This window comes from Mytilus trossulus, chromosome 3 (genome assembly GCF_036588685.1).
Source record: "Mytilus trossulus isolate FHL-02 chromosome 3, PNRI_Mtr1.1.1.hap1, whole genome shotgun sequence".
NCBI classification, from domain to species: Eukaryota; Metazoa; Mollusca; class Bivalvia; order Mytilida; family Mytilidae; genus Mytilus; species Mytilus trossulus.
Window position 1 is genome coordinate 9,222,142 of NC_086375.1, and position 23,122 is coordinate 9,245,263.

A 23,122-nucleotide genomic window follows, 5' to 3' on the forward strand; every position below is an offset into this window, starting at 1 on the left:
CACTGGGTTCTGCGGAACCCTTACAATTTTTTTTGTGGTTTGTTTTGTATATGCGACTTTTTGTATTTCTTTTGTTCTTATTACGTGACTATGTAATTCAAAAGATCCCGTCAGTATTACATTGGTCTATTATATGTCATTATGATATATTTCTATTATGAATTACTATATACGTTGAACCATAAACGTCGAAAATCATTCAATCGCGTAGTGGTATTAACTATTTCTGGATTCTCATAAATTCTACCTATAACTTTTGGACTAGTTTGAATATCGGTCTATTTCTGTAATTTATTCTTACATACTTTTGATTTTTTAACCCTGCATGCTTACATTGCCTATGTAAATTTTAAAACTGTTTGTATGCACATTGAACGACAAATTTATGTGACGTATAAAATTTTCTGACGTCAGACACTCAAATCAATTAATGTGTTCGTAGATAGAAGATGTTTTTGTGTTCGGTTAAATTGTCCCCTTTTAAAATTGTGATACGATGATGACTGATGTACCCATATTTTGACTATTTTATTAATTGTGACTGTTTATTTAACGCATCATGTAAATATAACGGAATTTGATGAGACTGTTATTAAAGTGAGAGGGTTAGCGCTAAAGAACCAGGTTTAATCCACCATTTTCTACATTTGAAAATGCCTGTACCAAGTCAGAAATATGACAGTTCTTGTCCATTCGTTTTTGATGCGTTTTGTTATTTGATTTTGCCATGTGGTTATGGACTTTCCTAATTGATTTTCCTCTGAGTTCAGTATTTTTGTGATTTTACTTTTTTGTCAATATAATGGAATTTTTATGCAACTGTCATACAAGTTATAGGTTTAGCTAGCTGTAAAACACAGTTTAATCTACCATTTTCTACATAAAACAGGCTATTATTTGAACTTGGAATTATTATCAATTATGGAATTTGCATAATTTATTGTGCTTGAAATTTTTAATAAATACCATGTTTACTTTTAATTATATTTTGTTACCAGTGCATTACACTCTCCATTCAATGTATTTTGCATAGATGGTGTTGTGGGCTCCATAGTACATTCTATTGAAAATTAAGTTTATGTGATAGTTGTAGTAAAGCTTCAAATTTAGGACTATCAACATGATATTTCAGTTAGTAAAGAAGGAAAGATATTTCAGCATGTGCACTCTTGTTCATTTGGTGTACAAACTTCAGAAAAGAGTTCAGAAATGGCTGTGTTATTGGATCACTGATTAGTCTAATGTAGACGAAATACACGTCTGGCATACTTAATTAAAATCCGGGTACCTTTGATAACTTATTGGAACTCAGTTAGAAATTGTTTTTGCTCCACTGTTCACTGCAAAAATAGCTACCTAAATATGTTTGAGTTATCTTCCTTTGTTAATGATTCCAATGATATTGATTTATTTTTTATACCTGTAACTTGCTGTTCAACAGTGTTAGAAAATTCTATAAATTATGTTTGCTCTTCACTCAAATGAAGACTTCAATAGTCACTTAATGCTGTAGCCTTCAGTGTTAATTATCAGGATAATGGTCTAGTTGGTTTACCATATGGTCTGACTAAGTACCAGTACTTATAATTATTCTGAATACAGAACCTTGAACTTTATCTATGGTTAGAGTAGGCTATATTTCTAAGTAATTTGTAGCTTCAACAATTTTTCATATGATGTTCAATTTAATTATTTACAGTAGAATTTGTCTGGTATATATTGGTAACAAATGTTCTTACACATCAAGATGAATTCATTTACCGTACTCTGGTATTACAGACTAGGGGAATAGCTTTGGTAGCATGGATGGAGGCGATTACATAAGGACACATAAAAACACATCAGCTTCCATTTCTACATTTTAATCAGACAAAGATGACGTCGCAAACAAAATTACAAATTACAGGCAAAAGGGGAACAACTCTCTCTTTCACACAGAAACATAATCCAACTATACATACTGATATATTACATCCTGCCCACAAAACAAAAATTTACTAAATATTTACAATGGTCAATATATTTATGTGTTATAAAAAAAAATCCAATATATAATAAATTCCAAAATTGAAAGTTAACATGAATAAAGTTAATCTCTGCACACTCTAGTAACCATTTAAAAACAAACGTACCAACTCTGCAAAACCGAAAGTCTGGCATCTTGGGCTCCTCCCTCGGATGACCTTATGCACGCATTACTTTCGCACAAACAATTACAGTGATACACATTAAAATGGCATTTTCTACTAGACAAACTAATATCATTATAAATAGCTGAATACAAATTTGATAGTATCATCAGAGACCTTAAACTCTGATATTTAATAAGGTTTTATTTATGATAAATATCACACCGCTAAATGATAAACACATTCACATTAGCTTAATTTAAAAGTAAACAAATAACATAGATCAAATTAACATGAAAAGTATTTGTATTCTTAAAATCAACATAGTTAAAAATAAAATGTTCTCGTACAGAATAAATTCATCAGCTTTTCTTTAAAATAGGTCTTCTTGGGACTCTTCAAAACCATGGCGATACAGTTATCTCCAAAAACAGTCAATATAATTATGTTTTTAAAAGAGTCAAATATAGGTTACGGCTGAATGACATAGATGAAGTCACAAACAAAAATACAAATTACAGGCAAAAGGGAAACAACTCTCTCTCTTACACACTATAACATAATAGATATAGGAAGATGTGGTGTGAGTGCCAATAAGCCCACCATACATACTGAGAATGAAAATCAGCAAATTTTTAAGTCTTAAGATTATGAAACAAACACCAAAGAACTGATTTAATTGATAGATTAAAATTGCACATTTGAACCTTTGCTGTACTTAAAGTTTTGGTTGGATAAGAAGGGTGTAAGCTAGGTGTAAAAAGGTAAATAGATTACTGATAAAGGAATATCTATTTTAGGTTATGATAACAGAGTTTAATCTAGACAGTATTTTCTTTAGTCCATGCAGGTTTCATTTCAGACAGGCTTCCAGTATAGAGATAAATGAGTTATATATAATTATGCACCATTTGGTCTAAAGTTGTAGGATTTAAGTTTAGACAAATAAGGAAGGGGAAATTGTGGTTTTGTACAGCACTACCAGTTACTTTTTATATTTTAAATAATTAAGAGTTCAGTTTAAAAGAGAAATATTTATTATCAAAGCATCAATTTGTAAAGCACTTACAACCCATTTCCTATAATTACAAGTGAGCGGAAGTTGATAGCCTGTCAATTGCACAAACACCCAAGTATTTACACGTAACACTTGTTGTTCATACTACATTTTAGTACAAAAATGTTTCTTAAAGTCTTCCTCAATTTAAATAACCAATGAGGTTTGCTTTATTGTCTAATGAAAATTAAAAAAACATGTTAGAAGTTAATTTTTTTTAGCTACAGTAATGATTTATTGCTATTGTAACTGATTTTTGAAAAAGTCTTAATTTATGGATATGTCAAGGGGTCAAATGGTAAAGACTGTGTTTAAGATTCTCATTGTAATTTTACCATGAACTAGAAAAAGCCATACCAAGTAAGCTAAAGTCTGAGTTAAAACTATGGTATACAATTTGAGCTCACCTGGACCAATGTAAACTCTTGGTGAAGGTCTTTCTCACTGTGTTTTTGACCTTGGTTTGTTTTATGCTTTTTGGTCAGGTAGTTGTCCCTTTGACAAAATCCCTGTTTTAAATCTCAAATTTTTAATAGCTATCACTTGGAATCCAACATTTCATAAGTAATCAAAACAGGAGTGAAAAGACCTTTCATAAAAAAAAATCTTTTTATTCCATTGTTGAAAAACACTTATTAGACTTTGGACAATTTAGAGCTTGACCTATTGATTTAGACACCTTTTTTTGTTGTTAGAGACTGTATATTGACCTTTAGATGTCTTGGTTTCAGTCTAATATCTCACATATTGTTGCAAAGACTGTTATATTGATAGACATTTACAAGGTTGGCATTCATGTTGTTTTGTCTTTACCTTTTTTATGAGGAGAATTGAAGTTTGTTCTTTTTTGGTATGATTTTGTCTGTCTCTCTTTGACCTTTGGTATCTTCCTTCTCTTTTTTTAAAGATCTTTAAACGGACACTTGTGGATCTGTCTTTTCATCTCGTTCATTTTTCCTAATTTTTTGTTTGTAAATAATGTCTTTCCATCCATGTTGCTCTTTTGAAAATTTTATAAGCGATACATTAAAGACACAAATTTCCTATTATTAATACATTTACTCAATAATATGGATAAAACTATTAAGCTCAAATTGATACCCCCCAAAAATCTATAGATTTCTATACTCTATAACTAAACCATAACTGTTTACAAACTTTAATTTATAGCTTAATAATGAAATATTTGATGCTATCGGACTATATCTTAAGGGTATTAAGGTGAGAGTGTTGGATAGATAAGTGAATCTATAGGAGGGTTGTCCCCATATTGACATAGATAACGGGTCGTTAAATGTCACTATACATGTAAATTGAGGAATGATTGCTGACCTTATCTCTAACATTATATTAAGTACCAGTGATATTATAACAATAAAGTTATTAAAGGTCATCAGGGTGGAACCAATTAAACTGATTTGGACCATAATACTTTAAATGGTGATTTTGTTTGTAATTTTGTCTATCCATCTCATTTATGAAAAAAACTTTTAAAATATTTCTATTCTCTTAGAATGCGATAGGAATTGAATGAAACATTGTGAAAATTAGGGAGTTTGAAAAGCATTTATTGCCCATATTATAAAAACATGGTTAGAAACCACTTGATACAGAAACAAGAATATTTGCTCCAAATTCCAATCAAATTCTAAAATGTCTTTGTTCCTTTTGATTATGAAATCTGGTACCTTGGAAGTGTGGGGTTGCAGCAAAACCACTCTTGTTGTATAACAATGTACTTAATCAGGCTTTCACCTACTCACAGATAAAAGCAAACATTTTTGTTCTAATGGAAATTTAGGCTGGAAATTATTCATTGCCATTTTAAAATAGGGAGAATAGATCATGATTTTCTATTCTAAAAGCTTATTTCTAATTGCTATGAAAAAATCTTAAACTCTATTGCATATTGTTGTTTCCTGGCGAATGTAGGCCATACAATGATTAGGACTGGATTGCACAAACATCAATTAAGGTTTCGATGATGTTTGAAAAATTTAAATATTAATCAAAGCTGTTATATTTGTTAATGAATAAATTAATGCTTAAAATTTAAATGATGTTTAACTTTAATTAAGGTTTTTGCCACCTTTTGCAGGTGTTAATGCATGACTGAAATGCATACCACCAATACATTACTAGAAATTATCATTGTATTCAAATTCAAACCTCATCAGAAATTGTATTTATTCTTCCAGGAAGCAGTATTAATATTTACCAGACACAATTAAAAAAATGACATATGCAATTAAATGATGCAGGTTTTGTTTAATAACAAAACAAAATCGCTTGCTGTTATGTTTGATAATACTGACTGTATAAATTGTACTTTTGATTCCCACATACTGATGTAATTATATCAGACTGTACTCTTGTAGTCATTGTTGTCACTCAAAACACCATCATGAATCATTTCAAACTGCGAAATGAAATTGGATATGATTTTTTTTCTATTATTTTTAAAAGCAGAAAGAGAATTATGTATTGTGTATTGTTTGAAAAATTGATTATTCGAAAGAGAGAAATAAATTGATACATATTAGTATTCCTCTGTGATAACAAAAGTAGGGAATGTTGTAACACAGTCTATATTGAATTGTATAGTCTCAGTAATGTGTCTGACTTTATTCAGCAACAATTTCTGGAGCAGTCTGGTTTTGCTGTTGTCTGTGAAATGAAGCACAAACCAAATTGGGTTATTTTTCTCATTGGTTGAACTCTTTGTATTAAAAAAAACAAACTGATATGTTCTTCTGTCCAATCACAAGTAAGGTTACATCTGTATTTATTTATTTTCAAATAAACTTGCACATGTTGACTTGTTTTTAAATTATTGATTGTGCTCCAGAATTTCTGAATGTTTTGCACTTCTGAAAAGCTGCAATAAAATGTAAAAATATCACTAAAAAGTATAATACTTCCAAAATGTAACAGAGTCTGGGTGACCATTTGGTTAAGGTAGTTCACCTTCAGTGATGACTAGCCTGTCATAATGAGGTTGTGATTTGGAACATCTTCTGTGGTAAGGTGTGTTTGATTTCTTAATTGAAAAGTATTACTAGTCTGCTGGCAAAAAGTAGGTGGTTTTCTCTGTGAACTGCAGCGTCCTTCACCACCGAAAGCTGCAATGATTTGGCAGAGAGTCCTGAAGTGGTGCTTAACACAACAATCAATAAATCTATCAATCTATTATGTACCTAAAGAATGACTCTCTCCAAAACAAATTGGGTCTGAATGAAAGTTCTGATTTAAACTGGATGGTTGTGTGAAAAAACTATAGTTTCAAGTAAATGAAGGTTTAGGTTAATGAATAATATGTTTCAAATACATTTTGTCTGCTTGAAAAAAAGTCAACAAATATAGATATATTAAATAATTTTTATTATTTTATTTATTTTTCAGACGATTACTACAGATGGGTGTATATAATGCAGAATTGTTCAGTAATTTAGGACTATGTTGTTTTTATGCTCAGCAATATGATATGACACTAACATGTTTTGAGAGGGCCTTGTCTTTAGCAGAGGAACAGACGATGGCTGATGTTTGGTTTAATATTGGACATATTGCACTGGTAAGCTATAGGGAGAAATATAAAATCATTGTTGTTAATATTAAACAAAATATTGAGAATGGAAATGGAGAATGTGTGAAAAAGACAACAATCAAACCAAAGAGCAGACAACAGTCCAAGGCCAACAATGAGTCTTCAACACAGTAAAAAAATCCCACACCATGATGTCGGCTATGGCTGGCCACTTAAAAAAAATATATACTTGTTCAGCGAAAATGGACATCATAACAAACTCCAAAACATGATAAATGAACCAAAAATTAAAAAAACAACATACAAGACTTATAAAGGCCAGGAATAGGAGCAAAATGTGGTGGGGTTAAAAACATTGTATGAGATCTCAACCCTCCCCAACTAATGAAAATGCCTTGCAAGAGATACTTGTTTTGTGTTAGAGAGTTTAGGAGAAACAAATCTTGCTTGTCAATGTTTTAGACTGACTTTAGTTGTATTTTTAAAAATAGTGTATAGGAGAGATGAATCTTGCCTACCAATGTTTTCGCCTGATTTTAGTTGTATTTTTATGCCCCACCTACAATAGTAGAGGGGCATTATGTTTTCTGGTCTGTGCCTCTGTTCGTCCGTTCGTTCGTCCTTTCATTCGTCCTGCTTCAGGTTAAAGTTGGTCGAGGTAGTTTTTGATAAAGTTGAAGTCCAATCAATTTGAAACTTAGTACACATGTTCCCTATGATATGATCTCTAATTTTAATGTCAAATTAAAGTATTGACCCCAATTTCACTGTCCAGTGAACATGTAAAATGATAGTGTGAGTGGGGCATCCGTGTACTATGGACACATTCTTGTTATTACCTTATAGGGTATAAGAGACATAAATCTTGCCTACCAATGTTTTTGTCTGACTTTAGTTGTATTTTCATTACAGGGTATAGGAGATATGAATCTTGCCTTCCAATGTTTCCACCAGACTTTAGTTGTATTTTAAAAAAAAAGTGTATAGGAGAGATGAATCTTGCCTACCATGTTTCCCAGATTTTAGTTGTATTTTTATTACAGGGTATAGGAGATATAAATCTTGCCTACCAATGTTTTCTCTGACTTTAGTTGTATTTTTATTATAGGGTATAGGAGATATGAATCTTGCCTACCAATGTTTTCGCCTGACTTTAGTTGTATTTTTATAACAGGGTATAGGAGATATAAATCTTGCCTACCAATGTTTTCGCCTGACTTTAGTTTTATTTCCATTACAGGGTATAGGAGATATGAATCTTGCCTACCAATGTTTTCTCTGACTTTAGTTGTATTTTTTTATAGGGTATAGGAGATATGAATCTTGTCTACCAATGTTTTTCTCTGACTTTAGTTGTATTTTTATTATAGGGTATAGGAGATATAAATCTTGCCTACCAATGTTTTCGCCTGACGCTAGTTGTATTTTTATTATAGGGTATAGGAGATATGAATCTTGCCTACCAATGTTTTCGTCTGACTTTAGCCAATAATAATGATCATGCAGAAGCCTATAACAATTTAGGTGTTTTAGAACTGAGGAAAGGGCACATAGATTTGGTAAGATCACTACATAGTTTTTGATATTTTTACTTATTTGATGTTTAGTCAGTGTACGATCGGGTATATTTGGTATCTAGTGTATCCACTGATACTTAACGTGATATAAAACATATACCGTTAAGTTGTTTCATGACTTTATCACATGACAGATGACACAACTTTGTTGACTGTTTTGGTGACAAAAAATCATGAATTCAGGATCAAACAATTTGCATTTTATTGATGTTGTACCGGCCACTGACCAGAAATCATGATTTACGAGATGAAACACTCTGCATATTATTGATGTTGAACTACTGACCACAAATCATGATTTACAGGAATAAACACTTAAAATATTTTAAAATGATTGACACTTGATGTAAACTTAAGTGACAACCTTCTTCAGTACTGCATGTACAAAATCACATAAAAACTGCCGTAATAAATTATTCTCAAATAACAAGTAAATACATCTAAAGTAATTATCTAATTTGTACAAAGTGATTGTTTTTACAATAAATGTCAATGTATGATTAGTGTAGAGTCAAATGTGATTGCTCTGAATAGACATTGTAATTTATTGCCTTGAACTTCAGAGAAAGATTGAGAAAATTGTCAGGGGTTGAACTTGCAGGAATTGTACAGTACATATATGATTTAATATATGAATTTACAATGCAGAAAAAAAGACTCTTCTACTATATCCAGACAATAACATTAACAAACAAAGCCTCATTAAGGGGTACACTGTAACTTCCATGAGCATGACAAGGACATCATAACAAGAGGAAACATCAACAGCATACTATAATAAAAACACATAACAAATCAATTACAAACAACCGCGTGCTTGATAAAGTTACTGAGAATTGTTAAAAATTACGTGCTTACCACAGCGCTATCCAAAAATTATAGGGAGAACACTGGTACCCTTACTCTTCATTTTAGGGAAGCATTTAAAAATTGATATTTTTTTACGATTGTGAGCAAAACTTTTTTAATATATTTGCGCTTATTCATTTAATAGTCAACTCAGGTAAATATAAGGATAATCTATATCAAGGCATTTATGTATTTCATTTGCACATATTGAAGAGTAAACACTATTTTTATTTTAGGCTAAGTCATTTTTAAAGTTGCATAGATTGAGTTTGGATTACATGATGTCAGTAACTCAAATAAGTTATTTGTTATATTATGCTTCAGAGGCAGATTTAGGGGGAGGGGCCCTGCCCCCCCCCCCCTTTTGGGAAAACATTTGGTTGCTTATATTAGGAATCACAGAAGTGTGACTAGAGTGGGGCCCCCTCTTAAGCAGTCAGTGGGCCCCCACTTATGAAATTTCTAGATCCGCAAGTGTGCAGCTTACCATGATATAAAAGCCTTCACAAGTAGGATAGGTTGATTGTGATTGTGATTTCTGTATTGTTTTCTTTGAATTTTAGATTAAAGAGTATTATTTACTTGTGTTTTATCAAGGGACAACAGATTTTTTTTGGTACATTCTTCAAAGGGTCCCCATAAAATTGCAAGCTTATGGCCACCTTTATTTTTGAATATTCAGTATTTAATCAAAAGAATGGTATCTCTTTTTAAAGGGTTCTTTTTCCTATATTATTTTGAATTTGAATTTGATTAATTCCTGAAAAAGGAAAAAGGAACAGATTAAAATTATAATTTTTTTATCCTGTTGTTTTAAATTGTATTCTTTATCAATGGTATGGTATAACTTTTACTTCTATTGGCTTTCTCTTGGCGCGCAATCTCAGTTTTGACAGGCTAGTGATACAATTAGGCCCGTAATAAATACTGTAAATTCAGAAATTATTGCAAGATTTTTATTTAGGTAAGTATTGCAATCATTATGATATATATATATATATATATATATCTGTATTCAGATTTTCCTGAAATTGCAATAATTAATCTTTCATTTGGGTCCATTCTTCAAAAATCACAATGATTTCTGTATTTACAGAACTTAAAAATACAAATGGCATTCTGGCTTTAGCTTGTACAAGATGATATAGCATGATATCATAGCTAAGTGGATGCACCGCATGCACATTTTAAAACTTTTGTTTTGTAACAGTGCCAAAAAACAAAAACTGTGATGGTACTTTTCTATAGATTGAAATAAACAATTAATTTCCTCATTTTGCGACAATGATAGCCTTTTTTTGAGATACAGACTTTAGAAAGTGTTTTTTTTAAGAAACCTTGCTAGAATTACAGAAAAGTTATTGGATCAGTATTTTTTGGTCCAAAAAAATAGGTTTGCGTTGCTTTTTTTAATGTATCTTGTACTTATCTCCCATGGCTATCACTTTTGCACTTAAAAAAAACATGTCTCGTCCTAGCGTTGAGAAGACAACTCATTTCCATTAGGGCTAAGAAATTTTTTTTTGGCCTATGATATATTGCAGAAAGCAAGATCGAGTCTCTAATAATAAAAAATTAAGGGCTCACATATCAACCAATCAGGATAAGCCACAATGGTGTATTGTAACCTTCAACTTTATTAATTTTTGTTGCTTGTTGAAATATTTTTGGTTAACTGACAGTCAACAAGAAATGAAATCAACAATCTTTTTATAAGTCGAAAAAAAGTTTTCCCATACATCTTCAGAACAAGTTTTAATGACCAGAAACCGTTTTACCTTAATCAAATAAAATTAGTTAGATTACTAAAAATTTGCATATAATTTTAAAAGTGGTTCTCCAATTTGACCTTTTGTGCAATTTATTAAATCAATTTTGATAAAAATTATAGAATTATTATAAAATCTTTTATGTTTAATCGTGAAGCTATTTGCCTAGCTCTTATAACGTTTTTTTTTATTGTGATTTTTTTATTTTGTGTGTTATATTTCTTCCATTGTGAGTCATTATTATCCTCAGGCCTTTTTCTCAAATATGCTAATTTGATTAGAATTTTAATAAATCTTTGTCTAAGTTTGTAACAGAACTATTTATCAAATGTTTTGTGTCCACTTAAATGTCCTAAGTTCCCAGTTTTTATGTCTTTTGTATATCTATTGTTCAAAAATGCTCTTTCTATTTGATATTTTTTTTTTAACCCTTTGACCTTTTTTGTTTAAGACGGATTGAATTGAAAACATAGATGGCATTAAATGTTTTCTGTCAATTTATATCGCTTAAGTTCCCAGTTTTTAGTCTTCCTGTATATATATCATGATTCAAAAATGCTCTTTCCATTTGATATAAAAAAAAATAACCGTTTGACTTTTTATTTAAGTTGGGTTATGAAGTTAAAAAAAAATTGTTGCAGCAAATTGTTTCTTTCCAGTTCTAAGGCTCAAGTTCTAAGTATGTTTGTCTTCTTCAATTGAGTATTCATTTTTTTTAACCTTATGACCTTTTTAAAGTGAGGTCAAGTTTAAAACACCAAAGACTCTTGTTACAAACATGTAATTCAAACAGTTACATGTATTATCTGTATACATGTAATAGATATAGGAAGATATGGTGTGAGTGCCAATGAGAGAACTCTCCATCCAAACAACAATTAAAAAATTAAACCATTATAGGTTAAAGTACGGCCTTCAACACGGAGCCTTGGCTCACACCGAACAACAAGCTATAAAGGGCCCCAAAATAACTAGTGTAAAACCATTCAAACCGGAAAACCAACGGTCTAATCTATATAAACAAAACGAGAAACGAGAAACACGTATATATTACATAAACAAACGACAACTACTGTACATCAGATTCCTGACTTAGGACAGGTGCAAACATTTGCAGCGGGATTAAACGTTTTAATGGGCCCAAACCTTCTCCCTTTTTCTGAAACAATAGCATAACATCACAACATATAAAAACATACGATAAAATATCAATTGGCAGACTTAACTCAATCAAAAAACGTATGATTACACAATGCATGTTACACCATTAAAGGATGTTGATTCATAATAAAGCATTAAATATCAGACCGAACCTTAAACTCCTGTCAGACAAGTTCAAGGTGACATCAAAGATCGTAATGACGACATTACTAAACTATAAACGCTGTCTCTTTTGAAATTAAAGAACATAATGTTGGTATGACGTTACATCACGACCCATACAAAGTGTAGCATGGTACATTACTCTTTTGGTAACAAGTGTACAGGTGAAAGATTTATTGTACATTTAATACACAGATATTATTAATTGTTTATGTCAAAAATGCACCTTAAGGCTTGATACTGTTATTTATTGAATACAGAGTATGACTTATTTTATACAAAAAAAGTATACCAAGTTAATAGTTAACATTTTTCTTGTCCAAATTACAATTGGTGCAAGGTGTAAAATGGTAGTCTTATCATGAAAAGTAAACATTAATTTGAAATATTATACAATTCATTTAAAATCTTGAGAGGTTCTTTTTCAAAATAACAGCTCGCTTTTCAATTTTAATTGGTAATATCTTTCTGATAGAAATAATGAAAGAGAAATGCATGGTTTTTTTCCTATTTGAAATAAAAGTTGAAACTGTACAGTAAAGTATAACACATGAGATAAAATAGCTTTTTATTTGTTTTTTTATACATTGCATGTAAAGTTATTGTGACCTACATAAATGTATGACTCTTGGTGAAAGCCATATATTTATTACATTTAATATACAGATTTGTCAGCATACTCTACATTACTAAAGGTTTATTTGTTTTCATGGATTAAGGAACAAATATATTTTCGTGATACTTGATTTTGGGGGTCTGGCCAAAGTCTGTAATTCTGTAATTTATTATTTGTTGAAAATTTAAATTTGAAGTTAACCTTTAAGGACGACATCAAAAGATCAGTGAAAAAACTATGTGAATTAAGTTTTTTATCCTACATTGAACTTTTGATGTCGTCCCTTACCCATGAGATCTATGAAAAGTGGTATCCAACAAATACTTATGGATCCACATTACCTTTCAAGCTAAATCTTACCACGACATGTCTTCTAATGAACAGAAATGTCATTGAACCCAACCAGCTAATAATACTTAAAAGTTTAACCATGTAGTAATGAATATTCTGTGTTTTTTAGGCAAGATCATTTTTCCAGGCAGCTTTTATAATATCTCCACATATGTATGAACCACATTATAATTGGGCCGCTTTAGCAGATCAGGTATGTATGATATTTCAGTGCATTAATTTTGTTATCTTTTTTGGTCTCTTATAACAGAGAAAGCAGGTTTTTTTTTAGAGAAATGCACGTTGGAAGCCAGATAATCTACTATTGACTAGGACAATTATGTTTTACATTTTCTCAAGTCCTCAACCATAGCCCTGCATGACACTAACAAGCAAGCCTTGTTCAGTTGTCCATCTGATAAATAATTGGAAATATTGTGATATTCAAAACAATGTTCTGATTATATAAAAGAAAAAAAAGTTTGAAGTATTTTGCCTTCCAGTCTGAAGGTCCTCCCCCCCTACTCACACAATTAAAAAAATAATCTAAAAATTGGCTTAAATTAATGTTCTCAATAGCACAGCATTGAAAAGCTTTCCAAAATATAATGAGGTTAAATGTTTGAGAGATGTGTTTTATGCCAAGTGTAATTAGTAATTATATCGTTAAAAAATCAAGCATGTTTTTTCTCAATTTTAATAATTACATAGGATTATAATATGTAGTGCATTGTCAATGTATCTTCTTTCTTACTGCATGAAATATATTACAAATGTAGGTGAAGTTAAAATAAACAAACAAACAAATGACAAACACATAGAGCCTGAGGGTCAAAAGGAAAACTATAAATTACGTGGCTGATATACAAATAAATGGAAAACATCACATCTTAGCAGCCACACCTGGATTCATCTGTCCAAATACGTATATAGACATTTTTCACTAAAAAATACTGCAAGTGACATCCTCGTCTTAACCGCATAATTTTCTTAATTACCACAAAATGTGTAGAAATTTAAGATATAAACCATGGTGGTCAAACCAAATGATGTAGACAGATATAAACCACATATCTGAAATAACAATTTACAGCACTTTTAAGACATTGTGACACAACAGATTTAGTGCAAGTCACAAATATAATACAAGTATGATTTAGTTTTCTCAAAGGAGTAGGGGCAAAGTCCCTTATTTGGCCCAAAAATTACTACAAATTTTAAAGTTATCATACATATTCTTAAATTACTGAAAACTTGTCTAAGGTATAAGGTACTAAGAAAAACAAAACAAATTTGACCTCAAACAAGTTACCATGACAACAAATCATAACCTAATTTGCATATTTTGTTAAATTTCGTGATTTTCCTTGTTTTTTCATCAAATTTTAAGTATATTTTAGACTGAAAAAGTATGTGCGCACCCAAGAAACAACTTTATATTTGGTGAGATAATGCCAATAGTTATAATAAAGCTTTGGTCAAATTATGATGTTGTTTCTCGGCTGCGCAGGTTGTTTCCACAACGGAAATAAAGTCAGAAAACTGCATAAATTCTGTATTTTTCATCGTTTTAGTGAAAATAGTACATATTATGACGTAATTTTGACGTCATCAGATATAAATCATAATGTGTTTCATTTATATTTCTTGACCCTATACATTTCTAAACATTATGTGCCAATTTGAAATGGTTATCAAACATTTGATTTTCTTGGGCCAAAACTAGGCCTTAATGCCCCTACTCCTTTGTAGTGTCAATTAATGATGAAAACGATACTTTATAAGTTGTATGTGTTGTTTTTTTTAGATTTTCATTTGTCATGAACTCTGAGTGTCAATTATTAGAAAGATTTTTTTTAACAACTTAATAATTTTTATGTGTCAGAAAGTGTTTTTGTAGAATAACCTTCATTGAACGTCCATAGCCAAAAATTTGAAAGCCAAGGATGTTTAAGAAATGAAACACATGAAAAGAAAAATGATCAAAAGTGTCTTAAAAATAATAGCCAAAACCTTTGAGGGTCAAAATATGTTTATTAAATGCTTATGAAACACCAACAGGGGCAGGAAGAGGGGGAAAAATATTAATGCCAACTTAGTTGTAGCATTGACAATCATACCACATCTTCTTTTTTATAATTAGTTTGCAAATACAGGGCATTTTATATTCCCTACATTGATTTTGTGGTAAACTGCTCTCCTAATTGTGCTTATTAGCCTATGTTTGCTTACCAATATGATTGACGTCATATTGAAGAAAAACTGGTCTCCTTTAAAAATTACATCAATTTGGTTGTTCTCTATCCCCTGTCATCTATGTACCAGTCACTCTCTTTATACCTCACCTAGGAGCATTATGTGTTTATTGTCTGTGCATGTGTCCATCTGTTCATCCTTCTGTCCCTCTTCAGGTTAAAGTTTTTGGTCAAGGTAGTTTTTGATGCAGTTGAAGTCCCAAACAACTTGAAACTTGGTACACATGTTCCCTATGATAGGATCTTTCTAATTTTAAAGCAAATGAGATTTTTGACACCAATTTCACAGTCAATTGAACATAGAAAATGATAGTGGGAGTTGGGCATACTTTGGACACATACTTTTTTGCCAATGTTTTGTTTTTGTAAACTGTTGAGCTGAGATACAGGATTTAAATTAATATCACTTTTAGTCTTGGTTTGTTTAATTCCATAAGGGCTGTATAGTGAAAATAATGATTAAAAGCATCTGACCAACTGCAAGAAGTGAGTGTTAGGTTTTAGAAATTCACTGCAAAGGAACAAGCTTATTAGATTAAAAACAAGATGAAAAGTGCAATTTAAGTTTCCAGGAAAGTACAACACAACTGTAAACTTACAATAAGCAATTTTCCTGTTGGAATGTCTGAAACAGCCATGCTAAGAAGCAAGCAAAAATAACATTTTCGAAGGGACCAAATTTTTGTTCCCTTGGGTTTATAGTGAAATAGATGAAATTCTTCACAGCCATGCTAATTGAGATATAATGTTGGTTCTTTTGGGTGTAAGTGATAAAAGATTGTGAAATATTCACAGAATTTAATCAATGTATTGACCATTGTATTAAAGTGCTGTTTATACTTTGATCCATTTGATATCCTTGTCACATGACATCTGTTATTGTTTTTACTTTGTGATATCGAGTATTTACAACTAAATTTGGTGTCAAGTTTTAAATTGCCATAATCAAACAGAAAACAACTTCCTCTCTCCCTGTGACGGAAAAATTGTAATAATGGGGTTGGCGGGGTTGATTGTCATCGTTTATACTTCATTAATACAAATTATCTGGGGAATACACATTATGCAATATAAGTGAATTTACCAGGCATTAACAAAGATCTAAGGCTATTAAAGCTGAAAATGGCCACATGTCTTGGTAAAAATAAATTGATAATTATTGGATTTTCTGAGTTACAACATTCTTGAAAAATATTCAATTATTGCAATAAAACTGAAAATTATTATCAAAATATTTATTAGAATTATTGGTGACCAAGTTTTATCAAAGAAAATGTACAAATAAAAGGAAGCAATTTCACTTAAAACATTAAATCAAATTTATTGGACATAAAATGACCATTAAAGAATAAAAGCTCTGTGTTTAGTCTTATTTTTTAATCAAGATAAAAGGTTTTTATTCTTTTTTTTTCAGTTTGAAAATAAATAACTTCAAAAACTACTATTAAATTACATAAAACTACTGATTTTTTCTCATCTTAGCCTAATGGATGTTTTATTCTTTCTGTATATTTAATGAAGCCTTATATTAGTAATAAGACCAGTTTACTTTTCACAGCATTTAATAAGCCAAAATCAAAATGGTGTTGTTTACCTGTCAATCAAACCAAAAATAGCAAATTGAAGTTGATTGACTTATATGTGATTGAGTTTGCCAGTAGCTTGCAAAAATGTAAGAAGTTGAACTCTCACCTTACTATGTCCTAGACTATTAGATTCATTGATTGTTGGTTGCTTACTTTCCAGTGTCAAACATTTATGCATGTTGTTTTAAAAGACGATTCCCTAAGAGAAATGAGTTCCATTATAAGTTACATATATGGTTGCATTGAAGATCTGTTGGTGACCGTCTGCTGTTGTCTGCGCTATGGTCGGGTTGTTGTCTCTTTGGCACATTCCCCATTTCCATTCTCAATTTTATCCATTATAAGTTAACCCTTCCTAAGCACCCATTTATATCTCCTGGTAGTTATCCATAGAAATACAGTCAATATAAAATTAAGGAGATGTGATATGATTGTCAACAAGACAACTATCCACAAAAGTTCTAATGAAGTGGATGCAAGCAATAATAAGCACTTGTACAGTCTTTAACAAAGAGAAATAGCCTTATCAGAAAACCTGTATATAAAGATCACATCATCACAGTAGGGACCAATGACAACTAACCTTTTAAAATTGAGAATTGAAACCTGAAATGAGTTTAAGAGACAACAACCTAATTAAAGAGCAGAAAAAACCAGAAGGCTCTTCTACACACAGGAAAATTTTGCAACCTGGAGGCTTGCCCCTTAGCATGTTCTGCACTTGAATATTGTCATTCAAACAACTTATGAATATCAAATTCCAATCCAAATGTCTATATAGAAATAAGAAGATTTGGTATGACTGCCAATGAGACAACTCTCTATCACAGACCAAATCAAATGATGTAGTCGTATACATCTACAAGTCACTTTATGTTGGCCTTTAACGTTAACTTGTGTTCACGGATCACCTAACATTCTATTTTGTAGAACAAAATTTATAAGTAGTGATTGCCCAGTGATGCCTATTTTCTTAAGGTTAATTAAGCATTTACTTGAAAATTGCCTCATTATAGCACACCATTGCTTTCTTTTGAATAATTACATTAAATAGTCTTTTTTATCTAAATGTGATCAATCGGTAAAATCACTGAATCAAATGAATGGGAGGAAAATCTTGTCTTTAAATATACTTCATTAATCGATAGATTTTTTTCACGGGATGAGAATTTGAAAGAATGTTTATCAACTCTTGTATGAATTTGATCAATAAAAAAGATGCTCTTTTCAAAAATGAATTCATTGAAGTCTTTCAAAACTGAGAGTGTCTATTGATTATGATATCTCTTAGTAAATATAAAATTATTCTTCGTAAATCCTGTTTGTCAAGATTACAAGTTATAATAATCCATCAAATCAAACAGTTAAATGCATTAATTTGAAGAATTGCATTAAGTATTGTTTGTTCTTACTATTGATGACTCAAACTACAGTCCTTCTGCATCATTCTGGGAAACTTGTGCCTTGTTTGCTCCATAGAAAATGCAAAGGCATTACAGCATTTACAGTGTAATTTTTTTTATAACACCTTGAGAAACATTGAAACAGAAAAAGGGGCTTGTTTATTTGTTCAAAACATTCATAATTCATACTGCAATTAAAATGTTCACTTTTCTTGTTTGCTGTTATGAAAATGCAAGTGCATTGCTTACTTTTTTTAAAAGCAAAACTATAAATTTTAAACACCTAAAGTAACATTGTAGAGAAAAAAATGTCGAATTGGATTGTAAATTTAGTACTCAAAAACCCACTAACACACTTGATAAAACCTTGAGTTACATTGTAACAGAAAATGGGGGTACTGTAGGGCATGAAAATTAACAATTTAGGACTAAAGATCCCTATAATCACTTAATAAAAGTCCAAGCAAAGGTTTAGCACTGACATTGCTGTTCTTCATCTCAAATTCAAAGTGAAGCCTCTATTAGCAGTTAAAGTTCACCGTTGATTTATATCGAAGTATGTCAAGTGAACTACAGGTATGCCTTCTCTGGCTGTTCTGTTTAAAAGCAATCAGATTGGGTATTTATACTTAAATTCCATGAACACATTCATCTTGATTTTGTGACTAAACTGTTAAAGCACGTTCGGTTATGACATAATAATAATGCTTAATGTCAATGTCCATAGACAACAGGGTATATTTCTTTGTAAAATTTGAAAAATATTTATTTCATGAAACCGTATTGCAACTATTATTTTTTTAATTCTTTTTTGTTGACTCATTTTTGTTTGTTTCCCATAGCATAACATTAACCCTAATCATTCCTGTAAATGGTAAAAGGCCTTGTACAACATATTTGCTAGTCAAAGGTTACTATCTTGCTTGTTTCTCTTCATCATAACCCTTGGCTATCTAGAGAAAATGTAGTTTCTGAACTATTAACTTGATTTTCAGATACGAGGAGCAGAGGGTATAAATCTTAAGAGCACTGTTCAAGGTATAATACAAATCTACTTTAATTTATAAAGAAATCTCAAAGTATCTTTATTTCTAAATTCTTTTTTTTTTTATTTTTTAGTTGGGTGATCTACAGAGCAGTTATAATGCAGCTAAGAGAGCGGTGGATGCGTTCCAAGACCATGTTGACTCAAAAGATTTATTAAAGCAACTGAAACATCATTTTTCATTACTGTAACATTAGTGTCAGAATAATCTTCTACTGTGATATATTTAATAAGTTTATGAAATGGAAATGACAGACTTGGTTTACAATTGTTATGTATGTTTTTTGTACTTGTTGTAGTATTAAATTAAATCACCTCTTTCTATATATTGTTATTTATCCGTCCCTGACACACCATAATTGGGAATTTATATGTTGTAAAAATAGTTGAGAACTCGCCTACAGATTTCAGGTAAGGGGAAACATTATCAAATTGCATATTTCTTGTTAAATATCCTTATGTAAATACTTGAAGTTAAAATATGTTTGATGATATACAGTAGAAGCTGTCTTATCTGAACCAATTTTTAAACAGAAACCTCATTAATTTATCTCTTTATTGGAACCCACTGTAAATATTCTTTAGTAATTTAAACTGTGCAAATAAAACACCAGTATGAGAAGATATCTAATGTGGACAAAAATCTTCAGTCGTAAAGTGGTCTTGTATAAATAAGTTTTACTGTACATTACGCAAGTGTTTGTTATTTTTATATTTCTGCAAAACTTTTTATATTTGTACCTTTCAAGTTTAATTTAAATCTTGTTTAAAAGAAATTTCAATTCTTGTTCTCATTTTAGCCAGCTTATCATGCATACTCAAGAGTCTATCCAGAAATAGTATATGAATAATTCTTGATAAAGGTACAGATTTAGTCTGTATATATATCTTAATACCTTTTATAATATATTATAAATTTGATTCTTTTTATAAAAAATGATAATGCACTAATTTTATAAGTGATAAAAAGTAATATAATTTGGTCAGATTTTTATATAGAAACACAGATGGGTGGCTTGTCTTTTATTTAATTTTCTGAATTGTAACATTTTGTCCACACATTTTAATTAATGAGATAATATTTGTATGTAACTTTTAAGAAGTTGACAATTAGGTTTGTGTCTTGTTCTCCTTAAATGTACTTTTACCAAGTTAGATAAATAGGAACTGCTATATGTCTCTGTTACTAAAAAAAGATCATAAAAAAGTAAATTGTTAGTTCTTCAAATATCTGAAGAATTTGAGTCTCCCATTTTTCTGTAATCCCAAGAAAATTGGAAGTTGAGTTTCAAGTATGTCCCAGTACAATTCATAATGAAATTCTACATCTTCATGTTTGTTGCCTATATTTGATTAATGTCTTTTATAGTCTTGAATAATGAGCAGTCATAAAAATAAAGTTTGATCCACAAATTTTACTCTGCTGGGAAAAAATGAGATAACACTTTCTGTATTACAAAAAGTGTGAGGGATTAACAAGAGAGTAAAGGCCATTTACACAGAACACTAACTCTTCTACAAGCACATGTAGAAATAGATTTCAAACAGAATTCACATGTATTGATCCAGAGTGAAGCATGAGCAGACACACATTTAAAATTGTGCCAAAAGGATAATGACCAATATTTGGTTAAAAAAAACTTTTAATAAAAGATCCTATTTTTATGCATGTAGAAATATTTTGCATTGTTTGTAGGCACTCAAGCAATAAACTTGGATTACAGTTGTCTTTTTTGATGAAATTTATCACATGGCCTAAATCTATATAGATAAAAACAATAACATATACATTATTTATAAGTAGGTATTTAAACATTTGTCAGTTTACCAAATATACTCTATAATTTATTCATACTGTCTTGTAAAGTGTGCCAATCCATATCTTGTTTACATGAGTAGTTATGAGAAGGCAGACATAAATTTATTTGCTGTTTGTCACTATCACTTATGTCCATGAAAAAATACAGCTACTAATTCAGTATAGTTATAAATAAATAGGTGTTCCTAACCCAGGACAAAGAGGGGTTCCAATTATATTTCCCCATTCAAATGCATTAATCGTCAAAAAAAAAAGGGGGGGTTCCAACCCCTGGAACCCCCCCCCCCCCCTCTGGATCCGCGCCTGTGCAGTAACTATTAGATAGACAGCATCCTGACTACAGAAAATCATAAAAATGATGGACATCTAGATTTCATCCTATGGTACATGTATTCAGGATAACTATAAGCACTCATAATGTATCAGGAGCTAACAGGCTATTATTTAAACTTGGAATTATTATTAATTATGGAATTTGCATAATTTCTTGTGCTTGATATTTTTAATAAAATTCATGTTTATTCTGTACTTTAATGTTCTGTGCTGCGCACAACACATTCTATTACAAAGAAGATAGTACATTTTCAATATAATGAACTGTGACGCGCACAACACTATCTATACAAAATGCATTGTATGAAAAGTGTTATGAACCTCTCAAAACATTATAATACCAAATAAACATGGAATCTATATGAAAATTTCAAGCACAAGAAATTTTGCAAATTCCATAATGAAAAAATAATTTCAAGTTCAAATAATAGCCCGTTAGCTTTAGATTTAGACAATTGTCAACCCCTCCAACTCCAACCTCCAGCAAAAACTAGAATATAGTGAAACCAGCTTTAAAGTCCCCCCTATATTAAGTGAAAACTATCTTGTGAGGTCATCTTTATCTTTATCTTTTTTCTGCAGTGTTAGTAATACCTATGGATTTTGAACCCACAAATGATAATTATATCAAGGTTTGATATAAACTAGAATAAAAAGCTTTCAAAAAAATATACTTATTTTTCTACTAACCTGTCCCCAAAAATAGGGTAGGTAGGATTAAGGCAAACATTTTCAAAAATGAAGAAAAATCTCTACTAAAAATATGTCTGGTTAGCAGAAACACATTTATTTTTATTCAAGCTTCAGTCTTTTATACCAAGTTATAAACAAAAAGCATCAATAAGCTATTATCATTTGAAAGGACTGCATTCAGTACACAACATCAGAGATGTAAAAGTTTTATTTTCACTGCAGAAATTATGTAAAATTATTTTGCTTTTTTTCTGCAACAGGTAATGCACAGTAATGACATAAATCATTAAATTATAAGTAGTGTGAACTAACCATGGAATATTTAAGATTCTGTTGATATGAGTATGCTTATTAAATGATGCAGGACAATTTTTATGAATGACCTAGTCTCTTTCCTTCCTTCTTCTGAAGGATTGTCAATTGAAGATTTTTGTTAATGAGGGTTTAAGTTACTCCAAACCATGTTATTTGTGAGTGGGTGACAATTCTTGCAACCAGTTTTAAATTGTAAAATGATATTCAAATTTTTTGAGTCAATACTTTGTAGTAAAAACAAAATTGAATGGATCAATATGAATGATATAGTGTGACAATCATGAGCAGTCATGCTTCACATACCATCTATAGAAAATTTAAGATACCCCATACAGTTTTAAGCTGTAGGAAGAATGAAAGAATCTACAAAATACTTTATATCAATGAAAGTTTTAGTTTTTGAAATATGATGCACCTGAAATTACTACAGCTGTGTTACAGTAGTCTTAACACAAATTAAGACGTTCAGAATAAAT

The 23,122-nt window shown here is 30.6% G+C and overlaps 2 protein-coding genes across 2 annotated transcripts in view; both read left to right on the forward strand.

Annotated features, from left to right (window-relative positions):
* LOC134710109 (tetratricopeptide repeat protein 8-like) overlaps positions 1 to 19,806 on the forward strand; it is a 40,297-nt gene extending 20,491 nt beyond the window's left edge. The window contains exons 8-11 of the mRNA XM_063570308.1: positions 6,589 to 6,760; positions 8,170 to 8,292; positions 13,328 to 13,411; positions 19,561 to 19,806. Coding sequence (XP_063426378.1) covers positions 6,589 to 6,760; positions 8,170 to 8,292; positions 13,328 to 13,411; positions 19,561 to 19,677 — 496 coding nt within the window. The 3' untranslated portion in view covers positions 19,678 to 19,806. The remainder of the gene's footprint in view (positions 1 to 6,588; positions 6,761 to 8,169; positions 8,293 to 13,327; positions 13,412 to 19,560) is intronic.
* Positions 19,807 to 19,875: 69 nt separating this feature from the next.
* LOC134710107 (fermitin family homolog 2-like) overlaps positions 19,876 to 23,122 on the forward strand; it is a 35,645-nt gene continuing 32,398 nt past the window's right edge. The window contains exon 1 of the mRNA XM_063570305.1: positions 19,876 to 19,897. The gene's annotated coding sequence lies outside the window, so the exon portion shown is untranslated. The remainder of the gene's footprint in view (positions 19,898 to 23,122) is intronic.